Source organism: Tauraco erythrolophus, chromosome 15 (assembly GCF_009769465.1).
Source record: "Tauraco erythrolophus isolate bTauEry1 chromosome 15, bTauEry1.pri, whole genome shotgun sequence".
Lineage (NCBI taxonomy): Eukaryota > Metazoa > Chordata > Aves > Musophagiformes > Musophagidae > Tauraco > Tauraco erythrolophus.
The window spans coordinates 1,508,518-1,535,581 of record NC_141479.1 but is presented as its reverse complement, the minus strand read 5'-3'; the positions used below and the strand labels follow the sequence as shown (position 1 = coordinate 1,535,581).

Below are 27,064 nucleotides of genomic sequence, written 5' to 3'. Positions count from 1 at the left end.
GACTCTGCCCGTGTCCGTACGGTCCCCGCAGGGCTGGGGAACGTGGCACCCCGCGCTCGCTATGCCCCTTCGCCGTCTAGCGCTGGAGTTGGCTGTCAGAGAAACCTTGGAGGTCCCCTGCTCAGCCCCGGTAGTGTCATGAGTTAGATTAGTTGGAGCTGTGCTGGGGGCGGTGAGGGCTTGGATTACAGTCCAGGACTCCAAGTGCTTTTGGTGGTTCACGTCGGAGGGGAGAGGAGACGCCCCGGCGCACACATGGAGGAAAAAGAGAAAAAACGCTGCCTTTGGAATTGAGGGGTGATAAAGGAGGCCGGGAACATGGTAAGGAAATCGCTGCGAGGGGCTCTCGCCCTGGGCACGAGCAGGGGTGCGCGGGACGGAGCTGCTGTCGGGGCAGCCTGCCTGGAGCCAGCGCAGGGCACTAATGCCAGGAGTGGGAAATGGCTCTTCTGGCACTTCCCATTATTCGGATGGCACACTGTACCCTGGGCTGCCAGCCCCAGATGGTGGCTGCAGGGAACAAGGCTCTTGTTGGCGCTGACTGGTTGCGGGGTGCTTAGCAGGGGTACGGCCCCTGGAGCAAGGGGCTGGGATGGGGCAGGTCAGGCAGGGGCCCTGTCTTTTGGGCTGCCCAGATGCTGGGCTCTCCTCCTGCCCTCTGGGGCTGTGGGCACTGCGCCTGCTTCTCTTCTCCTTCCCAAGGTGGGCAGCCAGGGGCTCAGAGAAACCCCTGGAGCCAGGCAGGGATCCTTCCCTTTCAGTGTCAAGTTCTGCACATGGGGGTCCTTGTTTTGGGAGGGGAGAGACTGGCGAGCCCAGGCGGGCAGCAGAGCACTTGTTTCCCTGGGAGCAGCTGCAGGGCAGTGCCCTTCCCAGCCACACTGGCACTGCCCTGCAAACAGAGGTGCCCAGCCCTGGGGCAGCCGTCTGGCTCCTGATGGTTTGTTCCTGGGTTCAGGCTGGGACCTGTGTGTCCAGCAGCCCTAAATCTCCTGGACATGTCCTGCTGTGTCGTGGGCTGCTTCTCCACAGTAGAGGGAACAAAATCCATCAACAGCTTGCGTTGCTGCTGTTCCTGGCAGTGACTTGCTTTTTCTTAAAAGTTCAGTTTCTGGGCTTGGAGAAGCTTGAAGGAAAAATTGCCCAACTTTTGGCTTCTGCAACCTGAGCTAAGTGCATGGACCTATGTCTGTTCCCTTTGCCACCCTCCAGCTCCTCTGCTGATGACCCCATGGCCCCCTGTGCCCTCATGTGGCTATGTCAGAGCTGTGGTGTGTTCTCCTCTCCTATCCTGCCATGGAGGCCAGCAGGCATCTCACTTCTTCCACTTCCCCACCCCAGTCAGGGTCCTCTTTCCCTCACCCCATGCCTAGTGTGTTCCTGGCAATTTTTGGTCTCTACTGGTTATTGTATGAAGTCGAAATCAAAGGTGAGCAGCACTGTTTGGGACTGTGCAAGGGTGGGTGGGTGCCATCCCTTGCAGTCCCATGGGCTGCATTTAGCCATAGGGGCTGGAGCAGGGCTTGTGAAGGCCTGAGGTAGAGACTGGCTGCTGCTATGCCCCATTCCTGGCAGTGTTCAAGGCCAGGTTGGATGAGGCTTTGGGCAACCTGGTGTAGTGGAGAGTTTCCCTGCCCATGGCAGGGGGGTTGGAACTAGATGATCTTTGAGGTCCCTTCCAACTCTAACCATTCCATGATTCTACTCTGCTCCTGCAAACTGGAGATGACTTTCTGATTCTGAAGTGCCTCATCCCCAGTTCAGGTCCTTTACCTTGCTCTAATGTGCGATGCAAAAGCTGTCTGAAGCAGGGTCTTTGTGCAGAGCACTGCCATGGCCAGTCCAGGTGCCACGGTGGGTTGTGGGCGTGCAGGGACCATGCATCACTGCTCGGGGGGGCCATGTGTCTCTCACAGGTGCTGAGTTCAGGCTTAGCAGCTGCAAGGAGTAGGAACCAGAGGCCAAGCTGCCACAGACCTGACAATGGGTGCTGGCCACACCACGGTCACCTGGGCTCTGTCCTCAACGCTGTGGTAGAGCAGTCTGCAGTTTGGGAGAAGTGATCTGTGAGCGGCTTAGTTGTGACTGTAGCTCCAAGCTGTTCTGTTTGACATCAGTTTTTGGTGTCCTGGTGAATCAACCAAACCCTGCAGGCAAAAGATTTGCATCTAAGAGAATGTAGGTCAATCTGTTGGCCTGCATGAGACATCCCCATGGCCTCTGGCAGTCTGCAGGACTTGGTTCCTGATGGGAGCCTGGTGCAGTACAACTGCTGGCTGCCCTGTTCTGTGTGAGGCAGGTGATTCCTCCTCCCAAGGTGTCTGTCACGCTTCAGTGTTATGGATGATGTGGTGCGTGTACGGGCGCACAGGGTTGTTGCAGCTGGGGGATGCCTAAAGCACCAAACGTGTAAGATATCTTCAGCTAAAGTAGCCCACTTCCACTAGAACTGACTTTTGCATGAAAACCCCATGGTGCGAGCAAGGCAGGAGCCTGGCTGGGCTCTGTCTACCCTGCTCGTCCCATCGTGGCTTTCGTGGCTGGGGGTCTGCCCTTCTTCCCTGGTACGGATTTCTCCTCTGTAGGAGAGGGAGCGGGCTTCTCCTTGCCTGGTGCCTGCTGCTGGAGGGTGCACAGCAGGTGGTCAGGGTGTACGGCCAGACCACAGCGCGTTCGACTTGAGGAAGAGTTTCCACCCAAGCGGGTGCAAAACCCTGTTCTCTTGGGTGGGCTGGCTGGAGGCAAAGCAAGCAATAGCCCCTCTCCTCCACTGGACTGTGCAGGGGTCTGGTTTCCAGCCTCTGTCTCCAGGTCATGAGGGACAGCTTCACCTCTGAGAAGTCACTCAAGCTGCAGCAGCTGGCCAGGGAGCCCAGGGCTGCTCTTCCACCCTTGCGAGGGTGATTGCTGCTGCTCTTCAACTGTAGCTGGAGCACTGTGAACCCAGCACGTGAGTTAAATGAGGCTCCCACAACTGTGTCTTGGACTTGCATAGGCTACTCTTCTCACATGGTGGCACTCTCGAAGTCTCCAGCCATCACGCAGATGTGTAGAGCATGGCCTGTGTGTATCACAAGATGTGCAAACGCTGGTGTCTCCCTGCAGAGAAGTTCAGGTGGCACCTCTATGCTGCCAGGAGAGAAGATGGGTTTTGGCAGAAAATAGTCTTTCTTTTATCCTCTGGTTATGTCTTCTCCTGGAGTGGGAAGGAAATGAGTCTGGGAATCACAAAGAGCTTTAAGCATTGGGGATCTTCTTCCTTTATTTCTGTGCCAAAGCCATGAGCAAGATGCTGGAATGCAGACAAAGCCCAGAGACGTAATCCTGAGCACATGGAAGTGGTTCGAAAGCATCTTCTCTGAGGTAACAAGGATGACAATTTGTGCTTAATGCCCCACTTCTTTCCCAAAACGCTGGGCAGGTGAACATGCTGTTCATTGTAGCAATGAAAATAATGGCTAAATGCAGGTGACAGGCCAGCTGCATCCATGTATCTCTGCCCAGCAATCACCCAATATGTCCTCAGTACCGGGTGGGAACGCAAGACAGCAACTGTTTATGGTGTCCAAGGAGGAATGTACACTGAGTGTTGACACTCATTTTCTGGAAATCGGCATCCTGTAGCATAACCACCTCTGGCCACGCTGCTGGCCATCCACTCATGTGTGCAGTCAGCCCTGAGGGCACACCTTGCTCAGTGCACCTGCTTCCTCCGTGGGAAGTTGGCAGAAGAAATCAAAAGTGAGAGCCTTGTGAGCATCTTACTGCTGGTTGCTTCAGAAAAGATAGCCAGCCGGCACCTCTGGCTCGGAATACCAGAGCACAGCATGACCTCTCAGCTCCCAGAGCCTAACTTTCTAGTTTCACCTCAAGCATAACCCTGTTTGCGACCGAGCTGTGCAAAACTGAACCATCCTACAGGCTGTGGGCACAGCCTAAACCTGAGCATCAGTGCTGAGTGTGGGTGGAAGACACAGGGGCTACAGGCCCCTTTAGTACTGAAGTGCTGTAAACTCTCTGTTAAAACAGTCAAGGTGTCTTCTGCAGAAGCTGTAGACTCAACCCACCTGTGGGCACTCAATATCAGAGCACCTTTTGTTCCTGTTCCTGGTTCTCTACCCATGCAGGACCCCTCTGTTCCTGTCCTGCAGAGCTCAACGTAGCCAAGGTCTGAAAAAGTGAGTAGTAGCACCAGGATCGGACGTGTTGCCGACCGAAGAGCCATAAAAAGCAGGGGCAGCCTGCTAGGGAAAGCTGCCTGCTTCTGGTGGTGGGATGCTCTGTGCCGTGCTTTCTACGCCACTCGTGATACCTGGCTTGCAGCTCGGAGAAGTGAATGGACTTGCTCTTGTTGACTCTGAAGGTTTGACCGTGCTAATTGCTCTCTGCTGCACCGAGTGCCTTATCTCTCTTGGCTGGCCTAGTCTTTCGTTAAAAAACAAACATGAAAAAATGGGGCCTTTCTTGTGGTAAGTGGTCCTGACTGGTTTCATACGAATCTCATTTTTTGCATCGCTGGACACCACGTTGAAACTTCTGAGATCAAAGCAGCACAGAATGAATCTGAAAGTCCTTCTGTCTGCTCAAATTTACCATCCTGCCATCAGCCTGGGATGCCCAGGATGAACCCTTGCTCCAGCTGGTGCAACCAGCTACTCGTTTGGATAGAATCAACTGCCTCAGCTGAAGAGCAATGGGGACCAGCCAAAGACTTGCAAGTGCTCCTCCTGGACATCAGTGGATGTGGTAGGGGCCCGATGGGATGCGATGCTGTGGCTGGATGGTGGTTTGCAGGGCGCAGGGAAGAAAAGCTGTAGGAGTTCTGGTGATCTGAGCTAGGTGTCCACCTTGAGCTTCACAGCCGGCATTAGGTGTGGCAGTGCTGGCAGGAGACTGAGTTGCGAGGCTTCCTGAGCAGGTTCCATCAGGAGGATACCTTCCCTGAGGCTGCCTGTCAAATCTCAGTGACTCCCAACAAAAACCTAGTGCTGCCGAGTCTCCACCATGGTTAAAGGATGTGGATTATTTGCTGCCTGCTGTCATCTTTCTGAATACATTTACCTTTTGAACAAGGTCCTTCTCATATGCTCAGGAGGCTGGTATGCAGACCCGTTAATGGATCAAGGGGGAAAATGCCTGTGGATGTATTCTCCTTTGTGTTTGGGCTTATAACCACCCACGTTTTGGCATACATCCCTTCTGTGCACAAAGATGTCTTTTAGAAATCGCTAGTTAAATCTCCACCCTTCTTTGATATGTATGGAAATAATGGGACACGTGAGACTGTTTTCTGTTCGGAAAAAAAAAAAAAAGCTATAAAGGGAGCAGCTCTAAGAGCCTGTGTTTACTCCTTCCTAACTCAGGAGTTTAGTAAAAGCAATGCCCTCAATTTATGCTCAATTTATGACTGATGTACTCAGCTTTCCAGGAGGCACGTGTTTAGCACTGTATCTGGATATAGGGGAAATGTTTTCATCCGAGTGTAAGTCCCAGGCTTGGCTGCTCAGGGCTGGGAGAGCTCGAGCATGCGCGTGTCTGCTCCCCAGTGAGCTCGAAGAGTCTTGGAGCAAATCTGGGTCCTTCTGACCAGGAGCACTTCTCCCTGCAGGGCACAGACTGATGCTTCTTGTGGTGGCCCAGGACTGAGCTGGCAGAGCCATGGCCATCTCTTGGCCGCCTGCTCTGTCCTTCTGGCTCATCCTTCCTCACAGCCTCTTCCTCAGAGGTGGTGTTTGATTGCTGCTGCCAGCTGCTTTTTCATATCAAAGATGTGCAGAGATGTGCTCCTTCAAGGAAGGGTCCTTGTGCACTTACTCTTTCTCATGTGATCGACCAGCCCCTCCTGGAATTGCTACTCGGCTTCAAAGAGTTTTCTGTTCCCTGTTGATGTAGCAGAACTTGTGTTTCATGAACACATGGTAATACAAAGCGTTCAAGGCCAAAAGGAACTATGGCTCATCTCTTATGGGATACTGGGACCATCGTGTGTTAGTTAGCTCCCACATTGAGCCCAGGAGCTCTTTTGTTAACTAAAACATGGCCTTTTCTTAGCAGCACTGACCCTCAATTATGGAGGTTGCAAGAGAGAGCAAACCCACCAGTCCCTTCAGGAGTCTGTCCAGCAGCTCGTGCACCTTGCAGAAGAAGGGGTGGGATACGAATGTGATCCAGCTGCAGCCTCAAGCTCAGAACGCGTGCAAAGCTGGCCGATAAGTAATAATCTAAACACTGACCCTGTGAAGATCGTTTCTGGCACTCGTCAGCTGTCCTGCTGAAGGATTATCATTTTCTCTTTGAGCACAGGAGGCTGCCCATCTGTTGTGAGATGCCCCCAGATGGGTGTCTGAACACAAGGTGTTGGCTATGGCCTCGTGCCTCTGACTAAGAGGTGTTAAAATGAGCTGACCTGTTTGGCCAAGAACTTACCAGGGTGTTTCATAGCGAATAAGCGCATCTTTCATCTGCCCCAAGTGCCCCGTTATTTAGCAGGTGTTAGGCACAAACGGTAAGGGGTACAAGGTGCTACTGCTCAGGCTGGTTTGCGAGATGGATGCCAACACCTGAAGTTGAGAGAGGAGCAAACACTCTAACTAATAATAAGATGAATGAGCCAAGCAATTTCTCCTGTTGGGCAGCAAATAAAAGATTTTTAGTGCATTCACAAGAAGAGCCCTGTAAAGAAAGAGAGGACGCTGTCATGTCCCAGGACTTGTCTGGTGTAGAAGTGGCCTCAGAAATTCTTGGCTCTGTCTGTGATATGTGACAGGATTTAGCAAGCCTTGTCCGAGCTTGTTGTAGGAACATGACACTTTGAACGTGGAGATCCCTGGCTGGACCATGGCATATGGTGTTGTGGCCAGACTGTCGGTGCCCAAGCCAGGGCAGCCCCTGCAGTCTGGTGGTGGGAGCGAAGGGCAGAGCCCTGGGGGGGTCTTGAGGAGGGGGGAAGGCATATGTGGCTAATGCTGGGCAGTGCAACCACAGCCACCATGTGCTCATGCTCTTCTAGCGTGAGTCTATTGCTGGGAAGGGTGTTTTAAAAGTACCCAAAGCTTTGCATCACACCGAGAACAGCTTTGTTAATTAATTGCATGGCTAGATCTACGCCAATGATATTTAAAAAAAATCTGTGCTTAGACAGTTATTTCAGATTAAGGACTTAATCCCTTGATTAAACTAAACCAAAATAAGCTGGTCTCCAGCTGTAGGATGGTGTTTTATACACAGCTCTTCTCATTTACTTGCAGGCCCTCGTTTTGGAAGGAAGATGTCTGTTTAAGGACAGGGCTTTGGTCTGTTCTCTCAGCTGCCCTCTAAACACCTGTATCATCTCCTTGATCTATTGCTAATAGAAAGTAACAGGTCTTTGGCAGCAGGGCTCAGTTGTTGCTCTGGATAAGACCTACCTCCTGCTCAGTTCATGGAGAGCTCAGTTGCGAGCAGGACACAACTCTGCGAGGAAAGGCTTATCTCCATTTCCCAGTTCTGCTCCTCTCTGGCTATAAGAGGACTTGCTTGGATTGTGGGTCAGTGTTTCATCTCCAGTTTGGCCTCTCTAATCTGTTCAGCAGTTGTTAGTGGTGTTTCTGATGTGTTGGGTGGATAAAAAAGGAAAGCCGTAGGCTCTGCTCCAGAGAACCTGGAGTATGAAAACCTAAAAGAAAGGGTAGAGAGAAGCAACGTGAATATAGAGCTCTGGTGGGAAGAGGTGCCGGTCCGCTGTGTCCGAATGCACGTGATGACATTTCCTTTGGGGAGCAGAGTTTGGTCAGGCGATGGCTGAAGGGCAGAGAGTTCGCCGTGCAAGGCTTCCCGTGGAGGGCCGGTGAAGGCTCTGCTTCTCCAGCGGCACAGGCTTTCCTCCCCAAAGGACTGCACCAGCAGATGTCTTTGGCAAGGATGAGTGTTGGGGTTTGGGTACGTTAAGAGCAGGTTTGCTTCTTGTGTTGCTGCATCACACCCATGTAAGCACCCCATCTGCGTGGGGGCAGACCCAGGGTCATGTTGCCATATGCTGATGTTTGCGTTTGGCCACCTGAAGCGTGATGCAGAGCCAGGGATGCCCCCGTACCGGGCTGCCTCTCCTCTCTACCATTCCCTGCCTTTCACCCCAGCATGAGGACAGCACTGGGATAGCTGTGCACTAGCTTTAAAGCTCAAGGCTTGCAGGAGGTCACACTTCACTTTCAAAGCAATCTAAGATGTCCCCTGGGTGATAGCCCAGCATTGGGCTTGCCTCTCCCTGGCCGAGCATGCCCAGACCTACAGCATGCGCAGAAGCGAGACCTCGGAACTCAAAAGCAAATACATCATTTTTCCCTTTGTTTAATTAAATGAGAGATCATGAGTTAATCGCTTCCAAGCGCTTGTTTTCCTGCGGCGCCTGGAATGATAATCCCGCGCGCTGCCCAGTAGGAGCTGCTTTGGCTGCCGCGGCCGCGTCAACCCGGAGAAGGGCTGGGGGAGCAGAGGGAGGCATCTGGAAATGATTCTCTGAGCTCCGTCTGCAGAGCACCACTCCCTGCAAGGCTGTAGGAGCTGGTTTATCCACAGGCTGCGGAGCCGTCCTGCCTGCCCCGGCGGCAGGGGAGCCGAGCTGGGCTACAGCTGTGCCCTGCGCACCGTGGCACGCAGAAGGCGGCCCGCGAGCGAAGCTGGCCTGGGTGAGACTGCAAACCCATTCCTCCCAAGTGGAACGGGGTGCTTTTCTCCCTGAAAAGCCTTAAACGATAGCCCAAAGAGCAGGTAGAACCGTTCCTGGTTATCGCGCAGGAAGGTGGTGTAATTACAGCAGTGCGAGTGCCGACCTCTGCAGCTCCACCACTTAACAGTACGTTATTTTAGCGAAAACGTCTAGAGGTAGGCAGGGTGCCGAAGGCAGGCGCCCTCCTCCCAGCCTCCCCCGGAGCGAGCAGCAGAGGGGGGAGCTGGCACTTGCTCTGGGAAGATTTTTCTCTCTTGAACTCATTGCCGCCGTGATTAGAGCGGCTCAGGAAATGGGGCTGGGAAGGTTCTCCTCCCTGCAGAAAGGGAGTGGGAAATCTCAAATTTTGTCAGAAAAACAAGCCTTGTTTTCAGCCAAAGACCTTTCTGAATGGAGAAACGTCTCGATTTTACAAGGCAAAGTGGCCTGGCTTTCGGCTTTGTGTCAGAAAGTGGAAAGGCTTCATGGAAAGCCCAGAGGTCTGTTTTTACTGGAAATGAGGTTTCTCACGTCAGCTGAGAGCCGAGCGGCCCCAGCCAAGCGGCGCAGCACGGCAGCCTGTGCTGGCGGAGGGACCGGCTAACCCGTCCCTGCTCGGTGCCTGCTGTGTGCTCCTTTTCCCCCAGTCCCAAAGCTGGCTGGGGGCCACGGGCAGGCACCACGCTGCGATGTTTGGAGCTCTGCCTCTTCCCAGTTTCTCTGTTCTTTCTACTTTCCAGTTCTGGGGTGTGGGGGGGTTGGGTTATCCCTCCTCCCTCCACCTTTGCAGGCTCTGGTCTCTTCTGTCCTGCCTTTGCACTGTCCATTGGTACTTGGGCAAGATGGGAGAAAATGGGTGCGTGCAGGACGTGGCCAGGCTCTGGGCAGCCGACAGAAGGAGGACAAAGTTGTGGGAGCTCCTGGCAAGGCCTCCCTGCTGAGCAGGAGCCAAGACGCTCGATGACTCAGAGCTGGGCGTACCATGGGCACTGCTCGTTCTGCTCACAGCCTCTTGGGCTCTGCTCCACTGCCCAGCTATGCTCCTTGCCCCACCAAGCCACAACAAGCACTGGGTTTAACTGGGGCACGTTGGGATACGTAGTTTTATTCTTTAGCTGCTCAGATGGGGGTCTAGGTTTCTCGGAGCACAGCTGCAGATCCCTCAGCTAAATTCCTGTCGCAAGATGAATCGTCAGCGTGTTACATGGGCCAGTCCAGCCTGCTAGAACGGAGTGTTGTCTGCCATAAGTCCTGGGTGAAACAGTTGGTCTGGCCTCACTGTGCTGATGGCTTTTAGGAGTCTTCAGGCAGCATGTAGGCTGTCAGCAGGGAAGATCTGTGCCTCTTCTTTACGTTCTCCTTGATCAAGACTCAACTTTTTGTAGACAAAGTTCTTGAGCAAGACGCTGGCTTCTCAGCAAGGTGCCTGGGTGAGTTGCAGCGAAAATGCTGCCAAGGCTTTGTGGGCCCAGGTGGGTCCAGCAGGGTTGCACCCTTGCCTTGCACTGACCTGTGTTGTCCTGTGCCACTTGGGTTCCTGCCCCGGGAGCTTGCTGGGAGAGCGCAGGTATTCTGACGCTGCACAAGGTGTGTAGCCCTGGGGATGTCTCTGCTCCCCGGGCAGGCTGGCTTCTTGTTCTCCAAACCCATAGGAGGCTCTCCAGGCTTCAGCCTTCACTGGTGAGCAGCAGGTCTCAAAGAGGAAGTCAAGTCCTGAATCAGAAAGAAATGTAGCTTGGCAAGAGTTCCCAGCAGCCGGAGCTGTTATGTAGATCTCCCTGTGCCCACAAAGGTAGGCAGAAAATTCAATCAGTGCACCTAGGAAAGCCCAAGAAGCTCCTGGTTACTCCAGATGCCTCTTGACAGGCTCCTCTCCCATCCTGCAGCGGCTGCTCACACCAGGAGAGGTAGACGTGTTCCCTGAGCGGGGTTGTAACTGATCTTGGGCTCCTCTTCCGGCTGCCTGCTTGTTAGTCCTGGCTTGGGGCTTCTGCCTGGACACTTGTAACCTCATCTCTCCAACAACTCCTGGTTCTTGCTGCAGTTTGTGATGGGGAGAGGGGCTCTTAGGGCCCAGCAGCAAAGCTTTGCTGCAGCAGTCTTTACCCCTCTATTCATTTCACAGCTTCTGTGGCTCCCATTATATCAGGGTGGTGGGCACCCAGGTCATTTCTGCCCCAACTCAGACCTGAGCTCTCTGTCAATTGTGAAGCCCTCCTGGGCTCTCCCTTCTCTCCAGCCCTCCTGAGTGGGACCACGCTGGCTTGTTCCCGTCACATGGCTCTGCCTGCAGAGCCCATCCTGTCCCCACGTGCCGCGTTCCTCTTCCCTCACTGTGCTCCAGCCCCTGCACCGGCAGCCGGCTCCCAGCTGAGGAGCAGTGAAAGCCGGTATGGCCGGACGTGACCTTCACCTGGGCTTTATTTAGCGCCTTGATTTATAGAGGAGTTATTTTAAAAGCATGTTTCTCTTTCAGGAGGTGTGGTGAGCATCTGGCGAGTGGTGGCGGTGAGCTGGAGTTCATAGGTCCTCCTGTGCTGTTGACAAAGAAGTATTTGAGTCTGAAGACATGTTTTGCTTGGGGAGATGCTCTCTGGCTTGGTTGGAAAACACTCCTGTTCGCCTTCGTGCTGGGTGGCTGAAAAGGAGCAAGTGTCCAGAGCCTTTCCTGGGAGGAGGATGTGGCAATACTGTTGGAGGCAGGGAAGCCTGAGACTTGTGTTCCCTGGAGGGAGCTGCTTTCTCCAGGAGGCTTTCTGTGCTCTGCCAGCTCTCAGAGGCTGCAGGAGCAGGCATGGGCTGAAGTGGAAGTGTGCTGGGGCAGGAGTGCCTTCTCCTTGGATCCTTGCTGCGTTTAGCTTGTTCTCCTCTTCAGGCACTGTTCCCTCATCCTGGGTCACAGAGGTTTCTCCTCATGCCTGCTGGGGGTTGCATCGCCTGCTTGAGATAAGGGATGTGGTTTGCAGGTAGGATGAGCTTTAGACTTCAGGTTTACCAGCCTCTGGAGCACAGGATGCTATCCCCTTCTTTTGCTCTCTTGAGCTGGTTCATATGAGTTCCGTGTGCCTCAAGCCATGGCTTCTCCACGCATGTGGCAGCAGGTACTGCCCGCAGGTCAGGTGTGTGAGGCTGGCCATTGACCAGCAGGACCACGTGGCCTCTTGCAGCCCTTGCTGAGGCCCTTTCCGCAGGCCACTCTGCAATCTGAGAAGTTAATTAGTACAAACAAGCAGCCCCATCCCTAGGATCGTGAGTTGGTTTAATGAGTCCACGATGGAGGGGAATCTGCTGCTGTTGCAGGCTCCAAGCTCTGCTATGTTTCACCCTCTGTGTTTCAAGGTGGCTTCTGAGCCTCTGAGGCTTCATCCTCCACCCAGGCAGGACCCATCCCTGGGAGACCACCCTGGGTGGGTGGAAGCACTGAAAAGTTGTGTTGCCTCCACGGAGGCTGTGTCCATCCTTATTCCATAACTGCCCAATGATGCTGGTGCTGTGATCGCATGTGTCACGATGGGATGTATGAATTTCTTTCCGTGTTGGGGGCTTTTCATGTGGAATTAGCAGAGACTGGTGAAAACATCTCCTCTTTCTACCAAACGGTAGGGGTTGAAACCTTCTCCTTGTCCTTTCAAAGCCTGCACAGCAGTCATGGCTTCGTGGTATAGCCTACCTGGAGAGAGGTGAAGCCTCTGTGCTGAGGAGCACAGTTAGCACTGAACTCTGCAATGGCTACAGGCTATGGTTATCCTGTGTTTTACTAAAGGAAGGATAATATACAGCTTGGTTTATTTTAACCATATAAAGGATTTTTGATTCGGTGCCAGTGCTAATAATTGTCTTGTGAAGGCTTTGCTAAGGCAGCAGGAACGGTGTGAGAACCTTAGAGCAATGCACTGACTCGTGCAAATATTTTGACTTCTTTGTTTTGTTTGCAATAGCAAACTTAACCAATTTCATTCGAGGGGGGATTGATATCTGGAAGAATTTTGCTCAAGAAGAGGAAGAGATATGGGGCAGAAGACAGCACAGAACCTCCTCTGGCTGGTTTTGACTGAGATTTTGAACCTGTGGACTGGGGAGGGTCAGATGGAAATTGTTTTCAAACACTACCAGCAGTAATGCTACTGTGCGTGTGCCCAAGCACGCTGGGCTCTGTGGTGGCTGGTGCCAGGTGGGAGAACACCTGTATGAAGGCCAGTTGTGTCCGACAAGGCCACAGATGCTTGCTGGGACAGGTTGGCGTCAACAGAGCTTACTGGAGCTGTGCTTGGCCCCTCTCTGTCATTTCACAAGAGCACAGGAGAGAAACAATGTGTGATGTTCAGTGCGTTATGTCACTATTTAGCAAAATTAGGTGAATTGAGGGGCTTCATGTTGGGCTTCATACCCATTTCCCTACCCTACTCCCTTCCCTTCATGTCTTTTTTAGCAGGCCCAGGGTACCATGTAAAGGCAACATTTCCTATTTAGGCTGTCGTCTTGGGTCTGTACAACTCATCCCACAGTTCCTATCGATCTGCTTTCTCTTCTTCTGTTTCCTGAACTCTGCTGGGCTCTCCCCTCATACCTCACATGGGGATGGTCTTGACCAGAATTGTGCAGAGGGCTGCAAGCTGCTGTACAGAGCAGGCTGATTTCCCTGAGATCTAAGGAAGAAATTTTTTACACTGAGGGTGGTGAGGCACTGGCACAGGTTGCCCAGAGAAGCTGTGGCTGCCCCATCCCTGGAAGTGTTCAAGGCCAGGTTGGATGAGACTTTGAGCAACCTGGTGTAGTGGAAGGTGTCCCTGCCCATGGCAGGGGGGTTGGCACTAGATGGTTTTGAAGGTCCCTTCCAACCCAAACCATTCTGTGATTCCATGATTGTCAGCTCTTGGCAATTTTCTCTTGATCTCCACAATAGCTAGTGGAAGATTTTCTCTGAAGACCTGTTCCTGCAGAGAAGGAAGTGCCTGGAAACTTCCAGGCTTTTCAGTTCAATTAATGGAATAAAAGTTGAGGGTTCATATCCTTCTTTTGAGTGGAAAGAAGCTTGTTTAAAACAGTCTTCTCCCATTTAGGATCGGGGTTAAATGCTCAGTCCTAGCATTCAACGCTAGGAAGCGTGCACATAAGGCTCCTGCTTTTTGAGTCCTTGGGTTAAGAATATGAAAAATAGCTCCTTAAACTCTATTTATCCAATTGCATTGACCTTGAGGGGTATTGCAGGAGGCAGCTGGTCTCTCCAAAGAGCTGCAAGTGCTTTAGGAGCCTGCTGCCATCAAGCCTTGCTTGTTGCTGACATCAGGAGAAACAACAGGAAAAAGTAATGGAGCAGTGCTGTGCCATGGGCAGCGTGTGGTTTGCTGCCACCCATGTTCTGCCAGCTCGGTGCAGGCAGGGACCATCGAGGCATCGCCTGGGTGTCCTCATCTTCCCTGTGCAATTCCGCAGGCTGTCCTACAAGAAAGTGTTACAGCAGAGCAGGGAGTTTACATTGTGCTTAAAACGCCCAACCCTCAAAAGGAGGAATTTAAAGATAGTTGAGCTGGGCAGCTTCGAGAGATGGGAAGGCTTGTGCGAGGAGCATCGTTTCTGCTGCCACTGCAGGTTGATTTAGGCTTCTCCTGAGACTCCGGCGTTTTCTCAGGCCAGTGGAGGTACCTGGAGCGATGAACATGTGCTCCCTCAGTGTGGAAGAAGCAAACCAGTTTGTTTCCTCCTGATCCCTTCGTTCTCCTGTTCCCTGGTGACAGCGTAAGCTGTCGTGGCGCTGCTTTGTTTAACTTTCTCTCCCAATCTTGCTGTGGGACTGAGGTATGTTTTCAGGCATGTCCATGCAGCTGTTCCTGTTCTGCAGGAGGCTGTAGGGCGCCTGGGCCAGCGGCTGAAATGCTTTTCTTGTCTCTAGTGAAGGGAGGTGGATTTAGATCAGATGAGGATCTGGCCAGACACCTGAGTAAACTTTCATTTGATTTTGTATCAAAACCCCCTCCCATTGGCTGCAAGTCAGCCAGAGAGGTCCCCATTAACTAGAAAGGAAAGGAGAGATCCTGATCCTCTCTCCAGATGTGTACAGATTTATTTTATTTTTTTTTTTTTTTGGCAAGCTCTCTTGATTTTACACCCATGCCATAGATCAGAATTTGGCCTCTAGCACTGGAATTGGTCCTGACACCGTGGGCAGGCTCTGGCTGGAAGGCTCTTCCCAAATGAAGGTGGAAGTAGGGAAGCCATCGCCTCTGATCCCTGGCAGGAAACGGGCATCCTACATATTGATGCCCGTGCTTGGGCACCAAAGGCAACTGTGTTCATGTGCAGCCTGCAGATCCTGTCGTGAGGCACCTCTCATGCTGGAAAATTCCTGGATCCTGGAGTGACCCTTTCATGAGAGGCAAACAACTTTGAATAACGAAGAATAGCACTGGTGAGCGGCCTTCCTTGGTAGTGAACAGCTCCGGCAGCTTATCCTGCACAGGGACTTCCAAGGGCAGTAGGCTGAGGTGCTTCAGCACGACTGGAACACAGGCACTGGCACAGGTTGCCCAGAGAAGCTGTGGCTGCCCCATCCCTGGAAGTGTTCAAGGCCAGGTTGGATGAGGCTTTGGGCGACCTGGTGTAGTGGAAGGTGTCCCTGCCCATGGCAGGGGGGTTGGAACTGGATGATCTTTGAAGTCCTTTCCAACCCAAACCATTCCGTGATTCTAACTGTTGCCCCTGCAACTCCCCTCAGCCCTCTGGGGAGCGTAACACAGGGCTTTAATGTACCCGAGCACTGGTTGGCATTTCCAGCCCTGGGTGTCCGGAACGTGGGGCCTGCCAATCCTGCCGATCCATCCACCCATGATACTCTGGCTCGCTCGCACGCACTCACGTGCTGCGGTGATGGTTTAATAGCAGCCCCACCCAGCGCAGTCGGGAGCAGGACTTGCTGCGTAAGCAAAAGCTGGGAAATCTCGCCGCTGCGCGCAGCGCTCCGTGAGCACTTCGCTGGCGTTTTGGGAGAGCTTTTTTTTTTTTTTTTTTTGTTTACCTGGAATTACAAGTGCCAAAAGAAAACTAGAAAGGACGGCAGTTTGCTCCTTTTGATCTTCGCTCCTCCTGCGTTTGGAGATGGCTGTGCTCCTGGGCGTAGGGCTCGCCCGGGCACCGGGGCGTACCGTGCCGTGGTACCGCTAACGCTTTCTCTCTTGGCAGGACTCGGAGTCGCTGGACGGCTGCATTCAGAGTACGTTATCAGCACTCTACCCTCCGTTTGAGGCTACCGCAGCCACTGTTCTGTGCCAAGTTTTTGATGTGGTGGAGAAGACGTACCGTGGGGATGGACTGCGCTACCTCATAGACTTCCTGATTCCAGCCAAGCACATCCTGCAGTGCATTCAGCAGGATGCCTGTGTGAGTACATCATGCTCTCTAAGGCCTGCGAAAGCTTTCTTGGAGAGCTTGCTTTCTCCTCCTGTATGTAAAACAGCTGGCAAAAAGTGCCGTGTGTATGGCAGCCTGGGTGGGAGGGCAGGCAGACAATTAGGAAACACTTGGGAAATCGTTACTGGAGCTGAACTGTGCAGAGATCAGCTGTGGAGCAGTGCCTTTGCCTTCCATAACCAGCAACACCGAACAGGAGGCTGAGAGGGTTCAGAGGGGGAGGTTTAGTGAAGCGTTTGCTGGATATGGCTGACTCGCATGGCTTCTAACCCCAGTCGTTCCCTGGCCCTGGGGATGAAGCTGTCGGGCTCTCACTGCTGGCAGGAGGATGTGTGGGGCGAAATGCTGCCAGTCGGTGTTTTTCCCAGAACTCCGGCACCCCTTTGATGGTTGCTGGAACGGTCGCAAGGCTCAGTAGCCCCGAGGAGTCATGTTACGTTTACTGCCAGAACGAGTCCAAGATTAACGTGCTTTACTGTTGGGAGTCTAAAATGTTAGAAACGATGAGTCAAATGCCTTCATCACAAACTTGGCTCGAAGTTTGCAAGATGGAGAAAAAAAAAAAACAAACCAACAACCAACCCCAACAACCTAAACCTGGGATTTGTTCTAGGCTTTCTGTTTTTAAACCTAGAGGGTGTGTACGGCCAGACTTTCGACAGAAGTCCTCATGGTGGAAGACAAGAGACTTCTGAGAGGAGGAAAAATATTAAATAGCTGAAATAGTCAGTTACTTGTTTGTCTCCAGGAGGTGAAATGCTGGAGGATCCATTGCATAGGACGGATCCACGTAACAGCCCTGGGAGCTGGTCACCTTGGAAGTGTTTTGGTGTGGTGTTTGTCCCACTGCGTTGTCAGCAGCCTCCGGCGTGGTGCCAGCCACGTCTTTGAGCCTGTACGGGAAGATCCAAGGTTGTACGTAAGGATTTTGGGGAGCTGCTTTCTCTCACCCGGAACACTCGAATAGGAATTATTCTATCGGTTTATCCGGCTGCAGTTTGCGATGCGACGGTGCATGGCGTGGTTCTCCCCTTGAAAGAAACGAAAGGCTTTTTGCTTGTACAAACCGGTAATTATTGCAAGACGTTTCATGGCTTTCCCCAAACCGCCTCCCTCACCGAAGGAGGTGAGGCAGCAATTTCCCCATTCCCCGAGATTTTGGCAGCTTCCAAGCCGCCGGCGGTGCCCTGGGCAGGTGAGGCAGCGGAGGGGAGGGAAGGAAGGAGCCTGGCTCCGAGCGGAGCCCGCTGCTCGGCACGGCCCTCCGCGGTTGGTTCATGGGGAGCTGTGTTCGGGGCGGACCCGCAGGAAGGGTGCCAGCGAGGGGGGCTGCTGGTCTGGCCCTCGCTGGGTGCCAGGCAGGGGCTGGCGAGGCCACGCACCCACCACAGGCCATGGCCGCCCTCGGGGCAAGGCCCTGGGAGACAGGGTGGCAGGGAGGGGAGGGCCTTGTGCTCCCTGACAGCCAATGGGAGGACAGCTGAGGCTGCGGCAGCCAATAGGAGTGTGGGGCTGCCTTGATGGGCATGGTGGCCTTGGCTGAGCTGGGGGCTGTTGGAGCAGGAGGTGGTGAGGTGATGGGCCCTGAGGTGGCAGAGGTGTGAGGGTGGTGGGCCCTGAGGGTCCTGAGGTGGCAGAGGTGTGAGGGTGGTGGGCTGTGGGGGTCCTGAGGTGGGAGGGTGGTGGGCCCTGGGGGTCCCTGAGGTGGGAGAGGTGAAGAGGGTGGGCCCTGGGGGTCTGAGAGATGTGAGAGTTGTGAGGGCGGTGGGCCCTGAGGTGAGAGGGGTGAAGGGAGTGGGCCCTGGGGGTCCTGAGGTGTGAGGGTGGTGGGCCCTGGGGGGTCCTGAGGTGGCAGAGGTGAGGGCGGTGGGCCCTGGAGGGCCTCAGGGTGCTGACAGCCCCTCAGGCTGGCCTGGAGCATGGGCCCGTTTGACATGGAGGCAAGGGGGTTGGTGGTGGCTGAGAGGTTGAGGTTCTGCTGGGGAGGGAAACCAGTATGGTGGGGCTGTCCTACACATGCAGCACTTTTCGGGGGGTGGTGGGGGGGGCAGGGCCAGCAGCCATGCTTGGAGCTGCCCTCCGGTCACAGGCCCAGGAATGGGGGAGGGCTCAGTGCCTGCCGTGGGGCAGCCACCTCCAGTGAGGGGCTGCCAGGGCTCAGCATTAGGTATTGGGGGCTTTTGCTGAAGTGTGACGTGTCTGGAAGAGTGGGCAGCAAGAGGCAGAGAGCTGGCACAGAGCTCTCAAAGAGCCCAGCTGGATGCCTGAACCTTTCCTGCTTGCTCATGTCCCCTTCTGGCCTTAAGATTTTGTGCTTTCAGTCTGGCAATACAGGGAGATCAAGGGAAGCTCTAGGTACCTTGCACTGTCTTTAGAGGAGGGCCCAGGCCATTCCATGTTTCATTTAGAAGTCTGCTTGTTTGAATTTTTATTGCGGAAAGTTATTTCTTTTCATTTGTTGTGCACCCCTCTTCCTCAGACCTCCGCTGCGTGCCCCTTCTTCTGTCTTCACTGTCTGAAATCACAGGACTATTTCTTGTTACTTTATTTTTTAAAAGTTTTGTCTGCTTTTTAGAGACTCTAAACAAAAGCAATGTTTCCTCCTTAGCTTGTAGTTCAACTGGTCTATATGAGCTTTTCCTAAGGGGGGGGAGGGGGGAGGCAAAAAGTATCTCCTGTCTGAATGGCTACTGTAGGAAATCTCGAGAGCACTGAATCTTTTTCTCAGCCTCTGCAGTGACAAAAGTTTAAGTGGCTTCATGAAGTGTTAGACGAGGTCATAGGTTTTAGCTTGGTGTATTAAAATCAATAGCCTGTGTGTGATCCCCAGGGGCTGTGGAGGGGTGTGCCAAGGAATCAGTTACTCTGCTCAGCACAGAGTAAGAAACCAGATTTTGCCCCTGGCCTTCAGATGACATCCTGAGCTAAATGGACTGCTGGTGTGTTCCAGCCCAGCCATCCCGATAGCTCTAGGAGCTACCTCCGTTCTGCCATCTCTGTCGTTGGTGCCCAGCTCTTTCCTCAGAGACAGCTTTATTCCTGGCTGCAACCACTGGGCATAGAGTCTGTTCCTGGCACTCCTCTGACGAGCCTGGTTTGGCTTAGTAGTGATTGGACATGAGAAGGGCAAATACTTGAGCCTCAAAGTGAAATGTTAAAACAACTGAAATAAGCCTCTTCACGTAATCTTCCCTTTGAAGGTGCTTCTTGGAGCAAGAGCAGCATGAGGATGCTCCACTTCTAAAATTGTAAAACTCTGAAGTGTTTAGGCTATTGAAGGACTGACATTCCTGCTTGGATGTTCCTCTAGCTCTTGCTGCAGTTTACACTGTGGCTTTGTAGGGTTTTTCAGGGACTTCAATGTGTGCTGCATTTTGGTTTTGGTGATTTTATTGCTGAGTTTTCTTCCACTTGTCAGTCAGTAGGCAGACAGCTCATCTAAGCAGTGAGGTTGGGTTTGGGATTTCTTAATGTATAAACTCCACATCCAGGTTTTAATAGAAACTCTGTGTCAGGTAGGTGCAGATGGAATTCAGCTTTGTGTTTATGCTACTGCTGATGGTGTCTCTCACTTTTCAGCCATATAAACTATTTGTAGTAGTTTGTAACTGATATTTTTTTATTGTCTGCCTCTTCTTCCCCCTAAAAGGCCCTTAGGTACAGATGGTCTTAGTGTACCTACTAGGAAATATTCTAATGGCAGAAGAAGGATTGATGTGGTCTGGTGTAGGGTGCAACTGTATAGTCTCTTTTGGAAAAAAGCACCTTGTTTTTGTTTAAAACCTTGTGTATAAAATATTTGGCTCGGACACTTACTGCAAGAGATACAAGCTGTGTTGACCGAGGTGCTGTGTGAGACTTGAGCTTGATGGAAAAGTCAGTGAAATACGTATGGCCTGAGACTTGCTGAAGCCAGTAGCAACTTCTGCAAACTGTGTCGTAAAGGCGGTCTTGTTTTTTGCTGATTCCAGCCCTGCTCTGCAAGAAAGGGAATAGTTGACGTAGAGGCATCAGAAAGCATAAGAACACAAGACCACAAAGCTTAGCTCCCTGTGCCTTTGAGGGAACTGTGTAAGATTTTAGGCTTTTTAAATTCTAAATTATTAAAGAAAGGGAGAGGGCAGTTGCTCTGAGTTCAAGGTTAGAATACAAAGGTAATATTAATATGGTGCTTAAGACAAATGACAGCTAAAGTAAGATTCAGTTTAGTAGTGATACAGCATGTAGATACAAGAGTAAGGCAGTTGCACTGAGTGAACAGAAATAAAACTGCTGTGACTGAAATGGATATGGAATGGGCTGTTGAAGAAAAGGGACTGGCTGGTCTCCATCCTGGAATATGGAAGAAGTTACCATGTCATGCTCAGTGTCTGATAACAGGGCTTTGTATTGAATCTGTTAAGTCAGGGCTAGTACCAAAACACAGAGAATAAGCTGAGCATACAACACCATGCACTGAGCAAGGACTGAATTACCTGACTCATTAAAAACTGGATAACGTTTTTTCCTGTGGTTTGCTCCATAGCAGGTAGTGTAAGACCAGCCTTTTTTGTAAAGCAGCTCTCTCCAGAGAGAAAAGTTTCGTTGTCTCATCTCTTCCATAAAGGATTTATGATGGAGTCATGTGGAAAATTAATTAAATGTGTCAAAGGGATGGAGGTTTATGCAAGTATTGCAAGATGAGTAGCAAACTGGTGAAAGGGAGGGTGCTTGTACTGCAGTGAAAACTGAGTTGGAGACAGGAGTCATGAGACACGCATTACTTCTCATCCGTGACCTCGGCATAAAAAGTAAGAGTATGCAGATGACAGATATTTGTGATGAAACCAGTGTGGGAGACATGAGCAATAACATAAAGGAGGAGGAGGAGGGTGATAAGTATATTACACAAGGTGAGCTCTAAAACTTTGAACTGAAGTTTTTGTAGCAGTAGATTCAGAGGGCAAGCACGTGCCTTGGCAAAGCAACAGGCAGAATTTCTCTTGTAAACTGGGGTTCATCAGTTTGAAATGAAAAACCGACAGGTGACTGGGTTACTGTAGGGGCACGACTGGAAGACAAGTGTGATCTCGGCTTTAAGAGATGCTTCTAGCACAGCTGGGAAGTGTTGGTGCCATTTAATGCAGTGTTTTGCAGTGCTTTGCACAATGAAAAAGTGGAACAAATAAATGTGTTGTGTGTTGTTGGTTTTGTTTTTTAAAAAAGGGCATCATCGAGGAGGTACTTCAGGCAGGCCCAAGAGATGATCAGGGGAGATGTGTTAAGGTGACGTGACATGGCATAATAATTTTAAGCAATGGGAACACATCCAGAGAATAAGCTCCAGGGTTGAGGAGGAGGAGGAGTTACTGAATCTGAAGGATGTTTTGGGCTTTCAAGCCTCTGAGCGACTTTGCATCAGGTGCAGTAGGGATAGGAAACCTGGCTGGGCTGGAGGTAAAGCTTGATGAACATAGGAAGAAACTTACTTAATGTTATTACTTATTGTTTCAAGGTGTGAGGATCCAGGGGTTTCCTTCCAGTTCTGTGGTTTCTCTGCTATATGGCAAAAAACTTGAATTAAAGTGTATTTTTTTCTTTCATCCATCTGGCCTGCAGAATATAGCATGTTTAGAAATTGCTTTCTCTGTCAAGACTTCCATGGGACCATGTAAAAGAAACAAAATAAAATGTCTGAAGTCTAATGCTGCCGATGCTAAAGTCTTTAGGCTTCCAGATGGCAGCTTTCTAATGGATGTGTTGCATCCAATACAGGTGAATCCTATCTAACCCCTTGTTGTGACGGAGAAAGATGAAAGCAATCATGAAGCTGATGGCTTATGTCATGGCTCAATCGAAATCTTACTTTATCCAAACAGAATCAAGTTCAAAGCAGTGATTATATTTTTTGAAGTTGTGATAAAGCTGGAAATAATTGAGTCAAGTTAGTTCAGCCATGAAACTTCAGTTCTTTTACTTGGTTGGGATTTGTCCGAGACTTGTCCTGAGTGCTGCTATGTTTTGGGAATGAGGAGATTAAGTGTAGTTCCTCGCAGCTTGCTGATGGGACTTGCTGCCTTCTTTCTCTGTGGTCCTGCTATGCCTTCCTCGTTTGCTGCCTCCTTTCTCCTGCCGTGTCTTAGCAGTGTCTCCTTCCATTTGCTGGTAGGTTGCAACCATCCCTTGCTGCTGCATCCCATGTGGCGTGTCTCCACCTGTCTTGTATAGGCCCTTGATAGCACTGGTTGAATGATGCTTTTTACCTGGCTCCATGCTCTTCGATTTGGCTTAACCAGAATCGCATGGGACATGCTGCATACTCCAGCAGAACACATTAGGGAATAAAAACAAGTCCTCAAACAGATCTTGGCGTTTTATTCTACCTTCCCTCATCAGCAAAGCTCTTCGTTACCTCCCTTCCAGCAGACCTCAGTCTAAAGACCCAACACTGCTTCAACAGGCAAAAGTTTTGTGGTGCCAGGCTGACTGGCAGCATCCTGTGCAATGAGGTTTCCGCATCTACAGCCTCCTTCCGGCAGGTTGGTGTCAAGTGTACCTGATACAACCTAGAGCTTGCTGTGGGTGCTCTGGAAATGATGTGTGTTTGGCTGTCTTCTCTGTTGAGGCTGTGGATGGTCATCAGTGGGGTTTGTCTGAGCGCTGTAAGCAGACCGCTGTCTGCCTGCACTTCTCTAATGGCACTTGGTCAGGGATGCTCTATGGTCAGAATTTTCATCTTAGTCCAGTTGGTCCTAATAAGTCAGAAATTAGGGTCTCCCAGCTTGAGAACTGGAAGGTGAGAACTTCTGATTTCTCTGCCCTGGAGTTCTGGGACTTAGACCTCTGCCTGTCTGTGCTGACTCAGCTTTAAAGCAGGGCTGACACCGGTTGGTTCGTAATCAGATCCTGAGTTGCTGGTGATCTGCGTTGGTAGCTTTTCTTGTTTCTGCTTTTCAAAGAGAAGACCTCAGTATGGAAAACTTTCCTACGCTAATAACCAAAGACCGTAAATTCAACTGTTCTATTGCTACTGCTGTGAAAGACTGGCCTTGATCTCCTGTCCAAAAGCTTGAGCTGAGGTTTGTTCCTGATGCTGAAAACACTTTCTCTTTTCTCCGTAGGTTCAGTACTGTGGCTTGCTGTTTCGCCATGAGGGCTGGCCCCTGTGTATTCACGAGAAGATTGTAGTCCAGTTGGCTTCCGTTGACTGGCGAATCTTGAAGCCTGGTGACTTCTACCTGCAGGTGGTCCCCTATCTCAAGAAGTCTCCACGAATTGTATTGAAATGTTTGGCGAAAGACAAGCATAATGTAGAGGAAGTCGTGATTCCAGAAGTTTCCTATACCTCTATTTTTACTCTGGAATGGTTGAGTACTATCAATGGAGAGCGGATGGGTATAGCACTGGAAAATTGTTTACTAACCACTGATGATAAAATATTTCGTGTCCCCTGGGACAAAGTGGTTAATCCTGAATTTATAAATAAACCAAAAATAATTGAGAACGATATCATCTCTCCAGAAATAACAGAGGAACCTTCAATTTTGTGCCTCCCCATGGACCATGCTGAGTGCAATTCACCAGACCTAGCATCTCAGTATCTACAGGAACAAAGTCCAAATCGAGACAACCTCGTCAGCAGCAGCACAGCTCCGCAGTCGAGTGAAGCTCTTGTCAATGGTGTGTGTACAAGTCCCGTGCCTCAAGAGAACTTGAAAAGTGACCTTGAAGGGGAGTACGTTGAGTTGACAGAAGTTTCACTGCCCAGGTTTGGACCACAAACAGGCTCTTTAACCCAATCACTAGCTTTAAATTATCTAACTCAGCCCAGAACACGAGTGAATGTGTCTAAAGGCAAGCACAGGTTTATTGTCATTCAAGACAGCACCTACTCCAAGAACTTCGTTCACTCAGCACTTATGCAGAAGGAGCACTGTCAAATGGACACTCTGAAGACTTCTTCTACAGAAGTTCTCAAAAATGTAATTCCATTGGAAAGCAATGAAGTGATGGTGCATGGAGAACTGTCTCCAGAAGGTCAACTGATATCAGGTGGTCCTGGAAACATGGGGAACAGCTTTCCTGTGGCTGAGTCTCCTGCCTGCAGTGTAGAAGATTCACCTGCAGAGCAGGAGACCTGTAGCGAACACTCGATCGATTGGCAATATGCACTGTGCAGCTACAGCGACCTGTGTGCTGGCGATGGTGTCAACTGCAAAGCACAAATGCCTGGTGCTCCTGGAAACATGGAAGGAGAAAGTGATGGTCCTAGCAGAAATCCTGGTGTTGAAACATCAGAGCAGAGCCCAGAAACAGTTCTAGATGCTGCTGCTGCTCCTGCTAAAGAAGAGGTACTGAGAGGACATGGAGAACCACTGACCGAGGGTCAAAATGAGGTGACACAGATGGATCCCTCTCCTGTGTCTGTCCTGGGACCTTCGGGACCACATTGCACACTGAAAGAAGGTTCTGATGTTTCTTGTCAGAGCATCAGTGAAAGTGTTGCACCAGTCCAGGCCACCACATTGCTTATCACGCCTGAGAGTTCAGATGTAGGTGTGGAGAGAGGCTCTCCTTCAGGGAACGTGGCAGATGTAGGAGCAGTTGGCACTTGCTGCGATGATCAGGAAGCAAATCTGAGTTCTCCGTTAAATCCTCCAGAACAGAACCAAGGAGTAGATGAATTTGAGCTGGGAAGAAGGGACAACCCTGAGGAAGTCAAAGAGATTGAACAAATATTGACTGTAAATGAGAATCAGAGTAGTCATAGTCACTGTTCTGTCAGAGCTCCTACAGATGGACTCTTGTCAGAGGGTGAAGAGCAAGAGGTCTCTGCATGTCAGCACAAGAAAGCTGAAGAAGCCGTACTACTCCAAAGTGCTGTGTCAGCAGAGGGTGATCAGACGGCAGAACAATTAAATAACAGTGACTCTTCGGGCCCTGATGCACAAGCAGAAGGCTCAAGTCAGTTCAGAACCCTCAGATCTGGAGAGAGGTGTGAGGAACCACAAAGACAAGCAGAAAACCAGGGCTGTAAAAGTGAAGAGAACTCTGTGCTGAACCCAGAGTGTGTTGCGGTACGGGAGTCCCAGGGAGGGGAGGAGAACCGCGGAGGTTTTTCTTACGGGGAAAAGCCAAAGACTATAGCCTTAAAACCACTGGAATCCATCGAAGAGGAACTGGAGGTTGGACCGCTGTCCTCAGAACCTGCTGAGGGCCATACAGAGTCCACTGCTCTGTGCTCCCACCAAGAGGCAGCTTCTGAGGCACCATCTCCTAAAGGTACAGCACTTGGGCGTTTGTGTGTTTGGCTGTTTGATAACGTGGATCGAATGCGAAGTCCTCAGGAGGTACCGCTGACAAGTGTGCCTGCTGGGAGGTTTTGGGGTAATAGCACAAACTACGGGAAAGTGATGAAGTTGTCATTTTTGTGGCTTGGAATTGGCTTTCTCTTCAGAGGTGGCTTTACTGTAGGTATTTTGTTTAAGAGTTCTTTGCAAATTTACATTGGTACAGAACAAAGTCCCAGTGTAACGGGCTTTTAGTTAATCTGATTGCTGGTGACCTCCACCCGTTACATTTGTCACGTGCACATTGTGGATGCACGCGATAGGAATGCGTGAGAAGAGAATGTCTCACTGTAGAAGTCTTTCAGAGTTGGAAATTAGCTTTGGGAAGATAGTTGTGGCAAGAGGAAGCAGCAGTGGATCTCACAGTAAAATACTAGTTGTGTAGCACGACCTGAAGATCAGCAAATGCGTGTGCTGGTAGCTGATGGAAGAAGCAAGCTGTGGAGTTGAGAATTTTTTTTCCCCCCTTCTTCCCTCCCTTCCCCTCTGCTTCACCCTAGTGAAGGGTTTAGAGAACTTGTCCTACGAGGAGCGGCTGAGGGAGCTGGGACTGTTAAGTCTGGAGAAGAGGAGGCTCGGGGTGGGGGGGACCTTATCACTCTACAGTCACCTGAAAGGAAGGTGCAGGGAGATGGGGGTCAGTCTCTTCTTCCACATTATGAATGACAGGATGAGAGGGAACGACCTCAAGTTACACCGGGGGAAATTTAGGTTAGATATCGGGAAAAATTTCTTTCCAGAGAGGGTTGTGAAGTATTGGAACAGGCTACCCAGGGAGGTGGTGGAGTCCCCATCCCTGGAGGTGTTTAAAAACCGTGTGGATTTGGTGTTGAGGAACGTGGTTTAGGGACCCTGACAGTGCAAGCTGAATGGTTGGACTCGATGATCTTGAGGGTCTCCTCCAACCAGATGATTGGAAGATTGGTTATAATTCAGCTTGGTTGTGTTTCAGGTAGGAACTGTTGAACTTGAGTGTGACAGCACAGAGAAATTAAACATCTAAACTTAAACAGTGTGTTCAAGTAGATATTGCCCAGACTTCTTGCTGCCTGGGTTCCTGTGCTGGAGCTGTGTTCCTTCAGAAGGAATTAGCAGGCAACCCAGGTCCCTCTGCCTTTGGCACCGGGCCGTAGGCAGGCCGTGTGGAACCGCAGGGACACCATGTTGGCTTTGCCTACTCTGCTGAGTCTGGAAAGCTGGAGGCAGATATGCAGATCGCATCGAGGAGAGCGTGTGTGGCGGGGGCGGGTGAGACGTGCCATTCCAGTTCGACAGCTCTCATTCCCTGAGACCCCTGGCTAGGAAAATTACCCGGCTCGAAATATTCGAGTGAGGACTCTGGAAAGGGTCGGAGGTACAGACCCATGTTGCTAGAGCATGTCTGGAGGAACAGATCAAGTCTTGGGACAGGCTGCCAGCTTGTGCTGGTCCTGGATTGCGTGGATCACCCCTGCAGTGCTGCTCCCTTCAGCTGCAAACAGCTACTTTCTCAAGTGTTCAAAAATCACATTTTTCCTGATATGACCTCCTAATGGAGCTAAAGTGGCCTTTGATTAAAATGAGAGTTCATTAACACCTGCACCAAAATATTTTAATGCCATAATTAGACAGGCCCACGATTGCCAGGCATTTCTGATACTTTTGGAGT

At 51.1% G+C, this 27,064-nt stretch overlaps 1 protein-coding gene across 1 annotated transcript in view; it reads left to right on the top strand.

Annotated features, from left to right (window-relative positions):
* PLEKHG4 (pleckstrin homology and RhoGEF domain containing G4) overlaps positions 1-27,064 on the top strand; it is a 98,824-nt gene that overhangs the window by 7,723 nt on the left and 64,037 nt on the right. Inside the window, exons 2-3 of the mRNA XM_086621239.1 lie at positions 15,860-16,057; positions 23,188-25,348. Of these exons, the coding sequence (XP_086477365.1) occupies positions 15,860-16,057; positions 23,188-25,348 (2,359 nt within the window). The remainder of the gene's footprint in view (positions 1-15,859; positions 16,058-23,187; positions 25,349-27,064) is intronic.